Source organism: Nycticebus coucang, chromosome 5 (assembly GCF_027406575.1).
Source record: "Nycticebus coucang isolate mNycCou1 chromosome 5, mNycCou1.pri, whole genome shotgun sequence".
Lineage (NCBI taxonomy): Eukaryota > Metazoa > Chordata > Mammalia > Primates > Lorisidae > Nycticebus > Nycticebus coucang.
In genome coordinates this window covers 24,405,140-24,423,111 of record NC_069784.1, presented here as the reverse complement: position 1 = coordinate 24,423,111, position 17,972 = coordinate 24,405,140, and the positions used below count along the sequence as shown (strand labels likewise).

The following is a 17,972-nucleotide window of genomic DNA, read 5'->3' as shown; positions in this document are numbered from 1 at the left end:
CCAGTATTGCCTAGTAAAACAGGTTCCACACTGTCATGTCTATGTCCTTGTGGTGGAGCTGGCCACAAATTAAGGTCCAGGAGTATTTATTTGATCCAGGCCCATTCATCCAGGCCAATGAAAGTCAATCCTAAAATTTGTTGTAATTCTTGGGAAGATGTTCCCTTTCTGCCGAAGTTGTTAAATTGGCAGGACATAATCCTAGAGCCACAGAGGAAGAGTTTACTTGGGGATTTAAACCAACAGAAAGAAAAGCAAAGTATAGAGAAGGATCCTTCCTTAACACTTCTCAAGTACATGGATCCCTCAACTTTTCAGTCTTAATATACCTTAAACATAGCAAAACACTAATTTGAACTGTAGCTGCTGAAAGGAAAAACATATAAACACAAGAAAGAAGAGGAAGAAAAATGCAACTTTACCTTTTGATCATGCAGGGTTAGTCCTAAGAAAATTTTAAAATAAATCCCTCTTGCCTCCCTATATATAAAACTAACCCATCTATAGGTGACTCTTCCCCAACTCCAGATATGCAGAGCCCACAGATACCATACACAAGTAACTAAGGACTCCATTCAAGCCAACTCTGTGACGTGGAAATCTACAGCCTGGTCTTGTTCTTCTCATTTTCCACCAAATCAAAACTTCTATTTCAGGAAAACATATTTTCTAAAAGAAGACATTCCAAATTACTAACAGTACTCCCTTCTAGGCTGATGAACTGGGAAAAGAACTGAGTTAAATGTGCTCCAATGATCATACCACTGTTTTCATATGTTTAAAAATAATAAAAACATATAAGAACAATTTATTTACCCAAAGTAGCTGATCTTCAGTTGGGCCTTCTAAGCTAAAGTCAGCAAAAAGTTACACCAAGGAGTGAATGGTTAAATAAGTCCCACAAATCCCTGCCTTGCAATTTTAACACAATTAAGCGTATAGCTCAAATATGTCAAAGTGATCTATCTTAAATATAAAAAGTATAGAGCATTTGAGGTGTTCCTAAAATAAAAACACTTTAATCAATTAATTTCTTTCAGGAAATTTGCCCTTAATGCCACTTCCCCAAGGTGCTATTTTTCTAAAATTTTCTCCTCTCTTCTAAACCCACATTCTCTAAGTTATGATATAAATTATGATAGAAGTAAATATGTAAGACATGTTTTCAGCATGTATTACAAATCAGGAATTAACTGAAATGAAGTTTTTTATATACATAGTACATATTACAGAAGTTATACAGGTTTCATAGATATGCTGCTGCTTGATTGGGAGACAGGAGGGTTCATCCATGTCTAAGAACCCTGGGGAAATTAACACTGCTCCTTCAGTGGTCTGGGAAAGCTTCTAAATTTAATGGGCATCGCCAAAGATTATAGCAGTCTACACATTCTAATTATATATGCAACAATTATAAATATAATTTTTAAATTATTAATTCTAATTTTTTGTCCATTCTAGTTGTGTCATGTTTATATTCATTTTGGGGTCTTACTGAAAATTACAAAATATTCCAAATAATTTCCTAAAATACTAATTGACTTTTTAAAACTATATTTTGCAGTTAAATGCTGGAATATAAAATATTTACAAAATCTTAAGAGAGTGAGAATCACCTCTACACATTTTCAACTTTTCAGTATTTCAGAGGCTGAGTTCTAATTACTGTTTAATAGACATTCAATATGCTATTTATAAAATGGGATACAAATCATGCCATTTTTTTCTAGCAAAGAGTATTAGTAGAGACTTAAGACTAATTGACTAGCATCCTTTATCTTAACCTACTTAAGAGCTCAGATCAATGTAAATGGCCTTATTTGTGTGCTCAGTTAAGTGACCTAAAGATAGAAAACCAAATCTAGCCCAACCAATGAGGTCCCTTTCTAAAATTTTTAAAACCTTGGAGCTGGTCTGGAAATTGAATCTGAGATATAAAACTGGCACTGTCAGTGACAATGGAAAAACCCAATCTGCATCTCTCTAAAAAAAGGAAAAAAAGAAAAAAGAAAAGCAAAGAAAAAAGACAACAGGTTCTTCTGGCTGTGTTTCAGATACTGTCTTTATTATTTCTGTGACCTTGCTGTATCCCCAGTCCTCTAGTAGCTTGACTATTCAAATTCTTGAAAAAGAAATTAAAATTAAAAAAAAAAAAAAAGAAGCCGGGCACGGTGGTTCACGCCTGTAATCCCAGCACTGTGCGAGGCTGAGGAGGGAGAACTGCTTGAGCTCAGGAGTTCAAGACTCACCTGAGCGACAGTGAGACACCAACTCATGAAAAAAAATGGAAAAACCCACCCAGGAGCCGGCTGCGAAGCCTGTAATCCCAGCAGCTTCCGGAGGCTGAGGCAGCGGGGTGCCCACAGCCCGAGTCTGAGTTTGAGGTGAGCTACCACGCCCACTGCCCTCTGCTCAGGAGCATAAGGTGGGACCCTGTCTCAACAACAACAAAAAAAAGTAAAGAAATAAAAAATAAGCAACGAAATAAAATTTAAAAAAAGAAATTAAAATCAATAGAAGTAATCAATAAATTTCTCTTGTCAATAAATTTCCTGTTATGCTTAAATTAGCTCAAGCTGGAGTATTCATCACTTACAAAATCTTCTCTCATACAGTGGAAAATGTTTTAGCATAAAAGATATCCATGGGCAGCGCCTGTGGCTCAAGAAGTGGGGCGCCGGTCCCATGTGCTGGAGGTGGCGGGTTCAAACCTAGCTCCGGCCAAAAACAAAAAACAAACAAAAAACAAACAAACAAAAAAAAAGATATCCATATGCAAAAGAATAAAGGTGAACCATTACCTTAAACCACAAACAAAAACCAACTAAGAATGCATCAAAAACCTAAAACCATGATGCTTAGAAGAACATGGTGAAAAATTCATAGCATTGGATTTGGCAATGATTTCTTTGCTATGACACCAAAAACATAGGCAACAGAAATAAAAATAGATAGATTAGACTACATCAAAATTTAAAAACTCGGTGCATCAATCTACAGAGTGAAAAGGCAAACTACAAAATAGGACATATAACTAAGGGTTAATATCCAAAATATATAAAGAACTCCTAGAAGTCAACAACCACCACCACCAAACAAACCAGTTTAAAAATGAGCAAAGGACTTGAACAGACATTTCTCCAAAGATAAACAAATGGCCAACAGGCATACAGAAGATGCTTAACATCACTAATCATTAGAGAAATGCAATAAAGTATTGCCTCATAGCCATTAGGACTGCTACTAGCAAAATAATCAAAAATAACAAGTACTGGCAAGGACATGGAGAAATTGGATTCTCTGTGCATTGCTAGTGGGAATATAAAATCTTACGGCCACTGTGAAAAATACTATGTCAATTCCTCCCAAAAGAGTCAAACAGAGTTAACGTGTGATCCAGTAGAACATAGAAGCGGATAGTATTCAGGCTTAAAAAGGAAGGAAATTCTGATACATACTACAATAAGAATAAATCTCAAGGACATGATGAAGTAAACTAGTCACAAAAATACTGTATGATTCCACTTCTATGAGTTACCTAGATGAATAAATTCTGGAGTTTAGTTGCATAACAGTGTGAAATACCTAATACTACTACATACTTAAAAATGGTTAAGTTGGGAAATTTTATATTATGTATAAATACCACAATTTTTTTTTTTTTTTGTAGAGACAGAGTCTCACTGTACCGCCCTCGGGTAGAGTGCCGCGGCGTCACACGGCTCACAGCAACCTCTAACTCTTGGGCTTACACGATTCTCTTGCCTCAGCCTCCCAAACAGCTGGGACTACAGGCACCCACCACAATGCCTGGCTATTTTTTGTTGTTATTGTTGTTGTTGCAGTTTGGCCGGGGCTGGGTTTGAACCCGCCACCCTCGGCATATGGGGCCGGCGCCCTACTCACTGAGCCACAGGCGCCGCCGACTTTACCACAATTTTTAAAACACTAAACTAAAAAAAGTCATGATCCCATAAATTACCACACAATATTAGAATAAATTCTGAATATATTTGTTTTTTAAAAGAACATGACTCATTCTCAATCTTCATACCTCTACCAATGGCAGACACTGAATAGATAGATGACATGAAGAAATAAGAGGACTTAAGTATTTATGCCTAAAAGACCTAAGGAAAGAAAACCAAACAAGCTTCTTATCTTTATGGAAAAATATCTAGATCTAAATTTATAAGTATATAATTTATATTTTGATGTATATTTTAATCAAATTTCTATACTTGTTATATTAAAAACAGATGTCTGTTGGAAACACATGTTACACAGTCTTTAGATTTTTTTTTAATTAAATCATAGCTGTGTACATTGGTGCAATCATGGGGTACCATGCACTGGTTTTATATACAATTTGAAATATTTTCATCACACTGGTTAACACAGCCTTTCTGGCTTTAATGATTTTTGTCTCCAATAAAATTCTTTATAGACCCAAGGACGTACTAGATTTTAATAATAGAAAAAATTCTCAAGAAAGAATTATTCATTCTTTCTATGCTGAGAAGCAATATAATGCAATGATAACATAATGTAAAACTCTGCAGCCAGATTTGAATCAGTTACCTCTTTCTCTATCTCTCTATACCTGCTTCCTAATCTGTGAAATAGTACTGACACCCCTTTAGGTTTGTAGGAAAATGAAACATGTTGATATGTGTAAAGCACTCAGAATAATGCTGATACATTAAGAGTTAAGTAAATACCAATAAAACACTTGCTCTGTGCCAAGAACTAAAAATAAGTAGTGAATGGGATAAACAAATAATATGTTTGAATATAATATAGAGATTATATTCAAGAATTAAGAGGTAAAAATTGTTAAGGGAATAAATGATCTGATACAGGTACGCATACTGTACTCAGGCAGACTGAGTAACTACTAGGGACCAACAAGAATAATAGAGTTTAGGCTTGGTGCCCATAGCTCAGTGGCTAGAGCGCCGGCCATATACACCACGTTTGGCAGATTCGAACCCAGCCCAAGCCTGCTAAAAAACAACAACTACAACCAAAAAAACAAAAAAATTAGCCAGGCATTGTGGCAAGCACCTGTAGTCCCAGCTACTTGGGAGGCTGAGACAAGAGAATCACCTACGCCCAAGAGTTTGAGGTAGCTGTGAGTTGTGAGAGTTTCCACAGGATCCAATTCTATAAAAAAAGGCAATCTAACCTTCAAATATGGGAAGAGCTCCTCCTGCTTGCATCCTGGTGCCACTTTTAGGGTTTGCTACAGGAAGCAGTTAAAACCTCAGAGGAGGTCAAGTAGTCAAGAGTTAAACAATAGTAGACCAAAGAATAAAAGTAATCTCCATTTTCAGCAAGTCAGTACAAAGATGGACTCCTGGGGTTCTTCTGAGCTAAACAGAGTGACATAGAAAGCAAATTCTGATAAAGAGGCACAAGAAAGTAAAAAGTAAGAGGAAAACAGAGATTAGTTTATGTTTGGATTATTCTGTGTCTAAGCCAACCTAAATATTTGACACAGCTCTCGGTAAACTAATAACCTTATCACAATGCTGAACATAACACTAAACTCCAGCATTAACACATTGTTGATGGGTCACAAGTTAACTTGTGTTTTCATATCTAAACATTACTGACCAAGAATGAGTTAACTCATGTTTGCACTTATATTGCTATTGCAATTTTTAAAACATGGGGTAATGCAGAATATTGTAAAAGCTTTCTTGATCGTGTCAGTGGAATAATAACCGGTGACATGGGATAGTTTCAATGTAAAATTGATGGTCAATGATGTGTTAGTATAAAGCAAAGTTTTAGCATATGGTCAGAGACCCTAATTTCTAAACTAAACCAAAATAAAGATCATGCAATCATTTATTCTTTCAAATACACTCATTCACTCTGCTCTAGCGGTACAGCTGTGTCACCAGGTGTAGAATGGGTACAGAAGTACATATAATACACAGTCTGTAATCAAAAGGAATTCCAAGAGATTTCTGCTCAAGCAAAGTAAAGGTTTCCTGTCTTCTAGTCTACTTCTCTTTCACGATACCACTCTGCCACATGTGAAATAAAAATGTATGCTCTGGAATAGAGGTCGGAGAATATAGTTTCATATAGCAATATTTCTGTAATACAACATAATACCAAAATTATTTTTAATAGGAAAAGAATCATACATACCTATATAGGGCTTCTATTTGTACTTAGAAATTTTAGTTAGTTTCTGCCATACAAATACAATATTGTAAGTTTATCAAAATAACGACTGATTTCAATTGTTTATGCCTTTGCAACCAAAAACATTCTACCAAGTAATCTGAAGTCACATTTAGTATGAATTAAAATAGACATGATTCAATTATTTATGTATCAAAATATGATTAAATGCTTTATTTTCTATTTATTCCTATCCTCAAATGAATACCAAACATCAGTACCAAAAACCAAAATAAAGTTAAACCAAAGCCATCAAAATATAAGAACAGAAGAATAAAGGAAGAAAAGAAGAAAATAATCTGGGGGTACCAAAGATGACTCAAAGGAAAAATTTGCTGCCTCACTCTGAAAGAAATTATGCTCTGCAGTAGCAAAAATAGGAGGAGTAAACCAAAAGAATTTTTCCCATTAAAAAAGAGAAAAATAGGCAAACCTCTTCCCTTTGGACAAAACACATACTACAAACAGCAGCTGACAGTTTAATCATTTACTAAGTATTTATCCAAATCTCAAGTCTAAGAGGAGAAGAGAGATAGTTTCAAATTAAACATCCCTCCTCCCAACTCTTCCTTATTCCTCATACCTCACCACTGTCCAATAATCCTGCCCTTGGTGAGAATCACTGCTATTGTGCCATTGTAAGAAGGGGTATGTGCCAAATTCTTAAGTGTGCAGCATTCCTTAAAAGATGCAAATCACTGACCTAGACCACCTAAAACCCCCTTTTCACTATAAAACTATTTTTCTGAACATGTAACTGTGGGTTCTAACCACCCTCACTTCAATGAAGTGGTACTCAAATCCCTTTTTTGCAAATATGTGAAAACTAATGGTGATTATCAGTCTCAGAAAAAACATGCAAACAAGTCTGCCATTTGAGATGAGTTGTTAATCTAGCAAAATATTGGCTATTCAGAAACCTTTGAAGGCTGAGTTATCCTGGACAATTAAATATTCTAGATGGTTTATCTTATAAATTTTTACTTTATAATTTTTGATAGGACTCTCTTTTGAAGTATACCATCGTCTTTGCTAAAGAACAAGTGTTTTAAATTATGAAAGTAATATACAATCATTGAAAAGACATCAATTCCTTGGGCAGCGCCTTTGGCGCAAAGGAGTGGAGCACTAGTCCCATATACTGGAGGTGGCGGGTTCAAACCCAGCCCCGGCCAAAAAAGAAAAAAGAAAAAGAAAAGACACCAATTCTACCAGGTGTGGTGGCTTACACCTCTAATCCTAAAACTTTAGGAAGCCAAGGCTGGTGTATCACTTGAGCTCAGGAATTCAAGACCATCTGAGCAAGAGTGAGACTCCATCTCTAAAAATAGCCAGGCACTGGGGCACCTGCAGTCGCTGCTACTAGGGAGGCTGAGACAAGAGGATCTCTTAAGCCCAAGAGTTTGAAGTTGCTGTGAGCTATGGTGCCAGGACACTTTACCCAGGGCCACAAAGTGAGACTGTCTCAAAAAGAAAAAAAAAAGACAAGATGTCAATTCAAAAGTGTATGAAATAAAACATTCCTTACTTTTCATCTCCCTACTCCCTTTCCACAGGGATAATCATTGTGAAACAGTTCAGGGTGTATCCTTCTAGACATCTTCAGAATACATACAAACTTTATACATAACTGTATATACAAACTCAAATAAACGATAAGACCTTACTATACATTCAGGTTCTGAAATTTGATTTTTACACTGATAAGGTTTAACTATGCTGGTATACCTGATTCATATTTAAACTGTATATGCCACAGTATTTTTCATCACTCTTTCATTAATAAGCACTTTTCGGCTGCAATCATTTTTTTCCTGCAATTATCTTTTGCATATTTGTGTTTTTATGCAGCAAAGCTTAGAAATTAAAATGCTTGATTAAAGGATGAACACCTTTTTTATTTTGAGTTACACTGCTAAATTCCTGCCTTCTTTAAAATAATCTGATGAACTCTATTCTTTAGGACCAGGTTCATTCTTATCAATATTCTTTCTTTTTTTCTCTGCTCATGTAATGATCCCCCTTGGGGCTACAGAAGTAGATGGCACTATTCACTTCTTGCTATGGTTCCCCACCAAAACTCATACTGAAATTTGATTCCTAACGTAGTAGTGCTGAGAAGTGAAGGCTAATTAATGGGAGGTGTTCAGATTATGAGAGCTCTGCCCTGGAGGGTGGTGGCTTGATACTGTTCTTGTGGAAGTAAGTTATCACTTAGTTTTCAAGGGAATGGATTAGTCCTCCACATCATGATGCACCATAGCCCTCTTGGAAGCCAGGGCCATGCCCTTGAACTTCCCAGCCAACAGAACCATAAACAAAATAAAACTCTTTTCTTTAAAAATTACCCAATCTCTGGCAGCGCCTGTGGCTCAAGGAGTAGGGTGCCGGTCCCATATGCCGGAGGTGAATTCAAACCCAGCCCTGGCCAAAAAAAACAAAAGAAAAAAGAAAAAAAAATTACCCAATCTCGGGCGGTGCCTGTGGCTCAAAGGAGTAGGGCACTGGCCCCATATGCCGGAGGTGGCAGGTTCAAACCCAGCCCTAGCCAAAAACTGCAAAAAAAAAAAAAAAATTACCCAATCTCAGGTATTCTTTTATATCAAAACAAAATGAAGTAAATTTCATGTGTGTTTGTAATTTCTTTCTTTCTTTTTTTTTTTAAACAGAGTCTCAAGCTGCCACCCTGGGTAGAGTGCTGTGGCATAATAGCTCACAGCAACCTCCAACTGGGGCTCAAGAGATCCTCTTGCCTCAATTTTTCTATTTTTAGTAGAAACAGGGTCTTGCTTTTGCTCTGTCTGGTCTTGAACTTGTGAGCTCAAGCAATCCACACACCTTGGTCTCCCAGAGTGCTAGGATTACTGGCATGAGCCACTGTGCCCAGCCTGTTCTTGTAATTTTTTAATCTCTTCCTTTATTGTTTGTCACTTCAAACTACCATCACTGTACTGCCTATAGAATTTCTTCTCCTCACTTTTACAGGAAAACTTGGAAACTAGATCTCTAAAATTGAGATCAAATTATAAACTAAGTGAAATTTTTAACTGTGCACACATGAGTAGATTTGATAAATGCTATTTTAACCTCTGAGCACCCTTTTCATGCTTCCAGATTCTACAGTAAGGCTCCCAGATCATAAGTGTTAAGATTGGTGAAGATCATATTAAAAACACCTTTTTGGGGAAAAAAACAGCAAATGGATTTTCCAGTAAATATCATAATAGCATGTACATCATTATAAAATTATACATAATCTGTTCAGTATACTGGTCTACTCCATCCTTACATGCAGTCTGTTGGTTCCATAGACTACTATAGAGGACCCCTTCAATAACTCCCCCTTTCATTCTGGAACCACTATCTTAAATTTATTTTGAGTAAGGATCCTTTCCCAATCATTACCTAATGTGGAGCCAGACTGACTCCATTTTGTACTGGCTGACTCCATCTTGTACATGGTTTGGAACTTCACAGCCCCCACTGCCCCTCCCCTCACATATTGTTACAGGGCCCTGAACAAGCACACCCTGCAGAAACAGAATGATTTGAGTTGCAAAACCTTGAAAACTCATAGCCAAGATGCAACACCTGCTTTTCTTAAAAGCCCTGTGTGCCCACTTACCCACTCCCTATAGACTCTAATCTAGTAAACTTTACTTCTATAACTGCTTCACTCTTAGAAACCCCTCCCCCTTGAAAGCACAAGTTAAAAACCCTGCTCCCCTGCTTCTCTGAGCCAAGAGTTTCTTTCTGGTATGAACCCACCCTTGGTGCCGGCTAATAAAGGACCCTAAAACTCAACTGGACTCACTGTACTGGCATAATTCTCTATAATTCCACTGGCGTTTGGGTATAACAGTATGAATCAATATTACCATCTCAGTGTATTGTTCAGGATAAGCATATAACATATAACCTAACTAGAGCCAGTGTAACAAAAAGAGACCTTTGCTAGGATTTCTCCCTTTCTTCCATCCCCTCTTCCCTACTTTCTTCTCTTTCTGTTTCTTCCTTTCTCCTCCTTCAGAGGGACAATAGAGAAGACCATCTCTATCCTTCTTCAGGATGTGGGGGTACGAAGATACAGAATCTAGAGCTAAGGGCGTAGGACAATGTTACACAATAGAAGCTGAGAATAAAGGGAAAACGAAGGTACAGAGCCAAGAAATGGGACCAGGAGATATTTGACCCCTGAATCAAAATATATCTCAACTTTTTAGTCATGTGTGCTTGTTTTGACTAGATTTTTATCACCTGCAATATAAAGAATCCTAAGCCCTATAAGCTAGAACTTTATACAAGTCTTCAGTCTTTAGACTTCAAGTACCATTTTTATGTAGACTTCAGTAAAGAAAAAAAAAAAAAAAAAGGTACTTAAGTCTACATAAAAATCTGAGTAAGTGCCCGTAACACTACTTATCAAGTTGTGATCTAACAACGATTTTGCTTTTTGAGCAAAATCTAACATTAATTCCATTACTTTTAAGGATAAAATTTTTCCTTTAAAACTCTCACCTTCTAACACATATTCTAAAAATATATCTGAATACTGACAGAAACTCAGTTCAGCACACACTCAATTTCCAAGGCTTACAAACTTTAAGAAAAAGAGAAATTCTGAGGAAATGTTCAATATTAGGAAAGATTACTAAAGTAAAAAGTTATAAAAATGGCTCAGCGCCTGTAGCACAGTGGTTATGGCACCAGCCACATATACCAAGGCTGGCGAATTTGAACTCTGCCCAGGCCAGCTAAACAACTACAACTGCAACAAAAAATAGCTGGGCATTGTGGCAGGTGCCTATAGTCCTAGCTACATAGGAGGCTGAAGCAAGAGAACTGCTTAAGCCCAAGAGTTGGAGGTTGCTGTGAGCTGTGACGCCATAGCACTCTACCGAGGGTGACATAGTAAGACTCCTGTCTCTAAAAAAAAAAAAAAGAAAGAAAGAAAAAAATGTAAGTGTAAAACACAGGATAACACCTAGGTATTTCTTTTTCCTGGCATTTCGCTACCTGATTTAGGATTTGTAAGTGTCTTTCTGGAATGAAAGCTACTCAAGATGTAGCTAGCCAAAGATTAATTAGCCTTCACTTCTCAGCACTACTACATTAAGAATCAAATTTCAGTATGAGTTTTGGTGGGAAACCATAGCAAGAACTGAATATTCCCTGTAGTAAACTACATTTAAAAATGATTTAATTAAATCAATCATTAAAACAGACCAGTTACCTAATTCAATCTAATTCTGATGAAAAACATACACTTGAACCTCTGGGATACATTTATCCAATATTCATTCATTGAACTGTTTAAACATGGGATTTCATCTCTGAGAACTGAAAAAAAATTTAACTTACCTCAGTTGTTTCGCATAGTTCTGTTCAATTTCTATCCTCTCTTTAACAAATTTGGCATATCGTTCCAAGAAGTCAATTCCCCATTGTGTATGCTTGTCTAAGCTGTCAAACTGATCCTAGAAAAGGAAGATTAAAACATATTTTAAAGTCTCAAATTTTATCCACAAATTTTTAATAAGCTTTTGATTTTTGTCCAGAGAAGTAAGGAGGTATAAAAGGAAAAACCTAGGCTAAACTGCTGATCCACGCTCAACTCACCCTTAAGACCTAGAAATAGATTTCTAAGACTAAATCATGCTACTTTATGCCTAAATATCTTTACCTGTTTGCAACAACCTCCCTTCACCACCTTTTTATAATCAACTCTTATTCCCTTCTTTGAGAGATCACCCATCCTAGCCACTAGACCACCAGGGATCTTACTCTTCCTTTTTCAATTACACCTGAAAAATCAAATATACCTGAGTTCAAATTATAGGCACTGTCATTAACCATATGTCTGACTACTGAGTAAGCAATTCCTCAAGGCTTCTTCAAATTTTTTTCCATCTTAAAATGGAAGTCCCAACCCCCACCCCAAAGGACTGTGTCGATATTACTTAAAATATTCTTTAATCCAGTAAACATGACACTAACATATAACATTATGGCTGCCTGCAAGATTCTATCAATCCTTAAAAACATCCCCTTCTGGGCAGTGCCTGTGGCTCAAAGAAGTAGGGCACCAGCCCCATATACCGGAGGTGGTAGGTTCAAACCCAGCCCCGGCCAAAAAAAAAAAAAAAAATCCCCTTCTACCTGGCTCCTAGAGAAACTATCATTTCCCTTCAAGAATTATATGCAAATTGACTAGTAAACTGGTGCTCTCTCCACTTACATATCAAAAGTCTACAACACTAAAAAATATTCAAATATCATCCCTTTCTATACTTCCAAGATATTTTTAATCACCCATGGTTTAATCATGTTTGTTATTTTCAAATCAATTCCCTTCCTTTGCCTTTACTCTCTTTCCCCACCTTAAATCATTTTGTAATTCTACTCCTAAGGCAAATTCTATCTAAACAGCACAGACAGAATTCATCAGGTCATAGCTTGGTATTACTACTCTAATTCTATTCTTCTAAGCAACTTTCTAATTTGAATGCAGCAAGAAATGTACAAACTTAATCTGAACAGTATGTCCTATTACAAATTGAAATTCTTTTTCAAATTGAAAAACTCTTAATGAGGGCAGTGCCTGTGGCTCAGTGAGTAGGGCGCCAGCCCAATATACCAAGGGTGGTGGGTTCAAACCCAACCCCGGCCGAACCGCAACAAAAAAATAGCCGGGCGTTATGGTGGGCGCCTGTAGTCCCAGCTACTTGGGAGGCTGAGGCAGGAGAATGGCCTGAGCTCAGAAACTGGAGGTTGCTGTGAGCTGTGTGACACCAAGGGTGATACTCTACCGAGGGTGATAAACTAAGACTCTGTCTCTACAGAAAAAAAGAAAAAGAAAAACTCTTGATGAGAAAGGGTTCCAAAAAGAACACGCTGAAGCTGAAATAACATTCTTTCATTTTCCCAAAGTGCTTCAAAGGTTTTTCTTCCCTAAATCGTTTTTATTAAATATTATTTACATGTCTTTATCCTTTAGATAAAGTCTCTCAAATTTAAAAATTACAAGCCCCATCAGTAAAAAAATATGAATACCTTTATATTTATTATATATTAAATAACATTATACTATAAAATTTCAGTTATGAAATCCAGAAAAATAGAAATTTTAAAGCTATGAAAATGAAAGACACTTTATTTAAAATAAAATTTTTTAATTAATTTAACAAAAGTCTTTGGGCCATGACTTTTAAAATACAGTGAGTACAATGAATCAATATGCTTCAGTATTTCTAAAATCCAGGCTTAACACTTAATGGCAAAATAATCTGAAGGTCCTAGTTTTACACTGTAAATATCTAGCTTTTAGGGAAACAAAAGGCACATAATAAAGGTACAAAGATCTCAATGGAAAAAAAAAAATCCCTGTTTATATTTTAACTCATTTTCAACCCCATCCACCAAGATGCAAAGATTTATGTAATAAATTTTGCAATAAATGTCCTTGATGTTAATTTGTTATTTTTACAAACTAATCAGAAAATATTGCACCTTTATATTTTTTAACAAATAGGTTCAAATCCCGCTGAAACCACGGTGCATCTTACAAGGGTACATGTGAAACTTAGTAAATATAGAATATAAATGTCTTAACACAATAACTAAGAAAATGCCAGGAAGGCTATGTTAACCAGTGTGATGAAAATATGTCAAAGGGTCTATAAAACCAGTGTATGGTGCCCCATGATTGCGTTAATGTACACAGCTATGATTTAATAATAAAAGAAAAGAAACTGACAGTGATAGTTAATTTTATGTGTCATCTTGACTGAGCCACAGTGCCTAGCTATTTACTTGACCAAATATTACTCTAGATGTTTTTGTGAAGGTGTTTATTATTTTTATTTATTTTTTTGGACACAGAGTCTCGCTATGCTGCCCTCAGTAGAGTGCTGTGGCATCACAGCTCACAGCAACCTCAAACTCTTGGGCTTAAGCAATTCTCTTGCCTCAGCCTCCCAAGTAGCTAGGACTACAAGTGTCCACCACAAATCCTAGCTATTTTGGGGGGAGGGGAGGGAATTGTCATTGTTATTTGGCAGTCCTGGGCTGGATTCCAACCTGCCAGCTCTGGTGTACGTGGCTGCCCTAGCCGCTGAGCTACAGGTGCTGAGCCTGTTTGTGGATCTGTTAATGTGATACATTATGTTTGCTGATTTGCATGTGTTGAGCCATCAGTGCATGCCTGGGATGAATCCCCCCTTGATCATGGGAAATGATTTCTTTAATTTGTAATTGAATTTGGTTTGTTAGCATTTTGTTGAAGATTTTTGACAAGGTCTTTCTCTTTTGCCCTGGCTAGAGAGCAGTGGCACCACCACAGCTAACCACACCTCAAACTCCTGGACTGTGTAGCTGAGACTACTCAGGAGGATCACTTTAGTCCACGCCTGGCTTATTTTGCTTAGTTTTGTTAAGATAGGGGTCTGCACAAAAAAGTCCTAAACAAGTTTGGAGAGATTCCATGTTGGTTAATATATCCACAGACTGAAAAAGTGAAGCACCTCAACTCTACAGGGACAGTAGGTCCTGTGCTCTGGAACTTTGCAAACCTCACTCTACCCACTCTTCATCTTTATCTGTATCCTTTAAAATAGCCTATATAATTAACTAGTGAAGTAAATAATGTTTCCCTGAGTTCTATGAGGCATAACAGCAAATTATGGAACCTGAGCAGGTGGTCTTAGGAACCCCTGACTTGTAACCAAGCCAGTCAGAAGTACCAAAGGCCCAGGACTTGCAACTGATACCTGAGCTGAAAATGGTCTTCTGGGGTCCGCACCAACTCCAGCTAAATAGTGACAGAACTAAAATCAATTTTAAGACACCTAGTTGGCATCCAGGAAGTTGGAGAATCTGTTGTCAAAGCAGAAAAACCCCACACATTTGAAGTCAGAACAGTTTTCCCTTTGAGCAAGGACACATCTAGTTGTGTGCTGTCGTTTGCCATTGCACATTAGTGTTTTCTGCTTTCAGACTAAAGAATTCCCTTTAGCATTTCTTTTAAGACAGTTCCGGTGGTGGTGAATTCTCTCAGGTTTTGTTTGTCTACAAAGGATTATATTGATGCTTAACACCCAATGGATAATTTTGCTGTATACAATATTCTGGGATGGCAGAGGTATTTTCTTTTAAGTTGAAAATGTCATTCCACTCCCTCCTGGCCTGTATGTTTGTTTTTTTTCCATTAAGAAGTCTGTTGCCAGACAAATCAGAGCTTCTTTATATGTTATCTGCTTCATTTCTCCTGCTGCTGTTAGAATCCTCTCTTGCCTCTGACCTTTGGAAGTTTGACTAACACATGCCTTGGGGTAGCCTTCTGTGGCCTGAATCTATTTTTGGTGTTCTCAGACTTTCCTGTATTTGGATATTTATACTTGATTCTCAAGTGTTGGGGGGAAAAAAATTTTTTTTAAGTTTGGAAAATTTTTGTGATTATTTCTTTGACTAAGCTTTCTACTTCCTGCCCTTGTTCCTCTGCCTCTTGAACACCAATAATTCTTAGCTTTGATCTTTTGAGGTAAATTTATATTTTTATATATATTTTTTTGTTGTTGTTGTTGTTAAGAGACAGCATCTCACTTTATCGCCCTGGATAGAATGCTGTAGCATCACAGCTCACAGCAACCTCCTACTCCTGGGCTTAGGCGATTCTCTTGCCTCAGCCTCCGGAGCCGCTGGGATTACTGGCCACAACACCCAGCTATTTTTTGTTGCAGTTTGGCCGGGAACGGGTTCAATCCTGCCGCCCTCGGTATATGGGGCCGTAACCACTGAATCACAGGTACCGCCCCAAATTTCTCTATCTTGTAGGTGGATCTTGTTCCTTTTATTTTTTTCTCCTCTGACAGTGTATTTTCAAATAGCCAGTCTTCAAGCTTACTGATTATTTCCTCTGCTTAGTCATTCTGCTGTTGATAGCCTCTAATGAGTTCCTCAGTTCAGCAAATATATTTCTCAGTTCTAAGATTGGTTCTTTTTTAATTATTTCAATTTATTTGTTAGATTTTTCTGATAAATTTCTGAATTGCTTTTCGATGTTATCTTAGAGATCACTGCGCTTCCTTAAAACTGCTATTTTGATTTGTTTTTTAGAGACAAAGTCTTATTCTGTTGCCGGAGTACAGGGGCATTATCACAGTCGACAGCAGCCTCCAACTCCTGGTCTCATGTGATCCTCCTGCCTCAGCCTCGTACAAGTGCACACCACATGTAGCTAATTTTTTAAATTTTTTTTATAGACAAGGTCTCACTATTTTGCCCAGGCTAATCTCAAATTCCTTGTCTCAAAGTTATCTGCCTGCCTCAGCTTCCCAAAGTGCTGAGATTATAGGCAGGAGTCACAATGCCTGGCCAAAACTGTTTCTTTGAATGCTTTGTCAGAGCGCTCACAAATTGTTGTCTCATTAGAGTCAGTCACTGGAATTTTTCTTTGTTCTTTTGGGAAGGTCATGGTTCCCTATTTGCTCTTGTTTCTTGTGGTTATACATCTATGTCTATGCACTCAAGGATTATTTATTTATTATAGTCTTCTCTGCCTGGCTGGTTTTGGTTTTTATGGATACATTTGCTTAGCGAATCTTTACTGCTAGGTTGCTGCCTGCTATTCGGCCCTACGTGGTTTGCCTCAGCTCTAGTAAATGATCAGAGCATGGTTTATGCAAAATGGGGGTGGCCCCAAGGGAATTATGCCAACAGGATAGGAAAGCTGGCTAGGGGCTCATGCCCAGAAGACATGTGGAACATACCTCCCACGGTGTGCCACTGCTGAACAGTGCTCTGACTTGGCATCTCCTCTGGTCAAGTTACAAAGCAGAGTTTTCAGGGCTGAGGATGGTAGTTCAGCCTCCCCTCTGTCTCTGCTTGTCTTCAGTGGTATTTCTTTGTTCAAGCAGTCCAGATGCTTCCTACCACTAAACGTATATTTCCTACCAGAGAACTTAAGATACTGGGGGATTTGATTGACCACCTGAATGTTACTTTTTCCAATGTAGAAAATGTGAGTTAAGGGAGAATTTTCCATAAGCTTGGTGCCAAACAAATTGGGGGGAAGGGCCCTCACAGATGTGGAAGTGCTGTTTTCTTATCGTCTGCTCAGAGTTTTTTTACTTCTCTGTGACCACAGAAACTGTCTCATCCTCCTATTTCAGTTCTGGGTTGTTGGTGGTGAAAATTTCAGCACAAAATATATTTGATTTTGGTTTTCTATGAGTAGGGGAATGAAGACAGCTTGCTTCTATACCACCATTTTGGAACTGGCAGTCTGTCTTTCACTATAAAATTAAAACTTTCAAAAGAAGCTTCCAATAGCCCATATTCATAGCAGCATTATTCACAACAGTCAGAAGGTAGAAGCAAACCACTTGTCCCGGGCGGCGCCTGTGGCTCAATCGGTAAGGCGCCAGCCCCATATACCAAGGGTGGCGGGTTCAAACCCGGCCCTGGCTGAACTGCAACCAAAAAAATAGCTGGGCGTTGTGGCGGGCGCCTGTAGTCCCAGCTACTCGGGAGGCTGAGGCAAGAGATCGCTTAGGCCCAGGAGATGGAGGTTGCTGTGAGCTGTGTGATGCCATGGCACTCTACCCAGGGCCGTAAAGTGAGACTCTGTCTCTACAAAAAAAAAAAAAAACAAACAAAAAAAAAAACCACTTGTCCCTCAACAGATAAATGGATCAACAAAATGCAGTACATACATACAATGATTATTCAGCCTTAAAAAGGAAGAAAATGGCTCGGTGCCTGTAGCTCAGCGG

General features: G+C 37.7%; 1 protein-coding gene across 4 annotated transcripts in view; it reads right to left on the bottom strand.

The window, feature by feature from the left end:
• FNBP1L (formin binding protein 1 like) overlaps positions 1-17,972 on the bottom strand; it is a 94,974-nt gene that overhangs the window by 39,787 nt on the left and 37,215 nt on the right. For all 4 annotated transcript variants that reach the window (XM_053590301.1, XM_053590303.1, XM_053590305.1 and 1 more), the window contains exon 2: positions 11,563-11,678. In XM_053590301.1, coding sequence (XP_053446276.1) covers positions 11,563-11,678 — 116 coding nt within the window. The remainder of the gene's footprint in view (positions 1-11,562; positions 11,679-17,972) is intronic.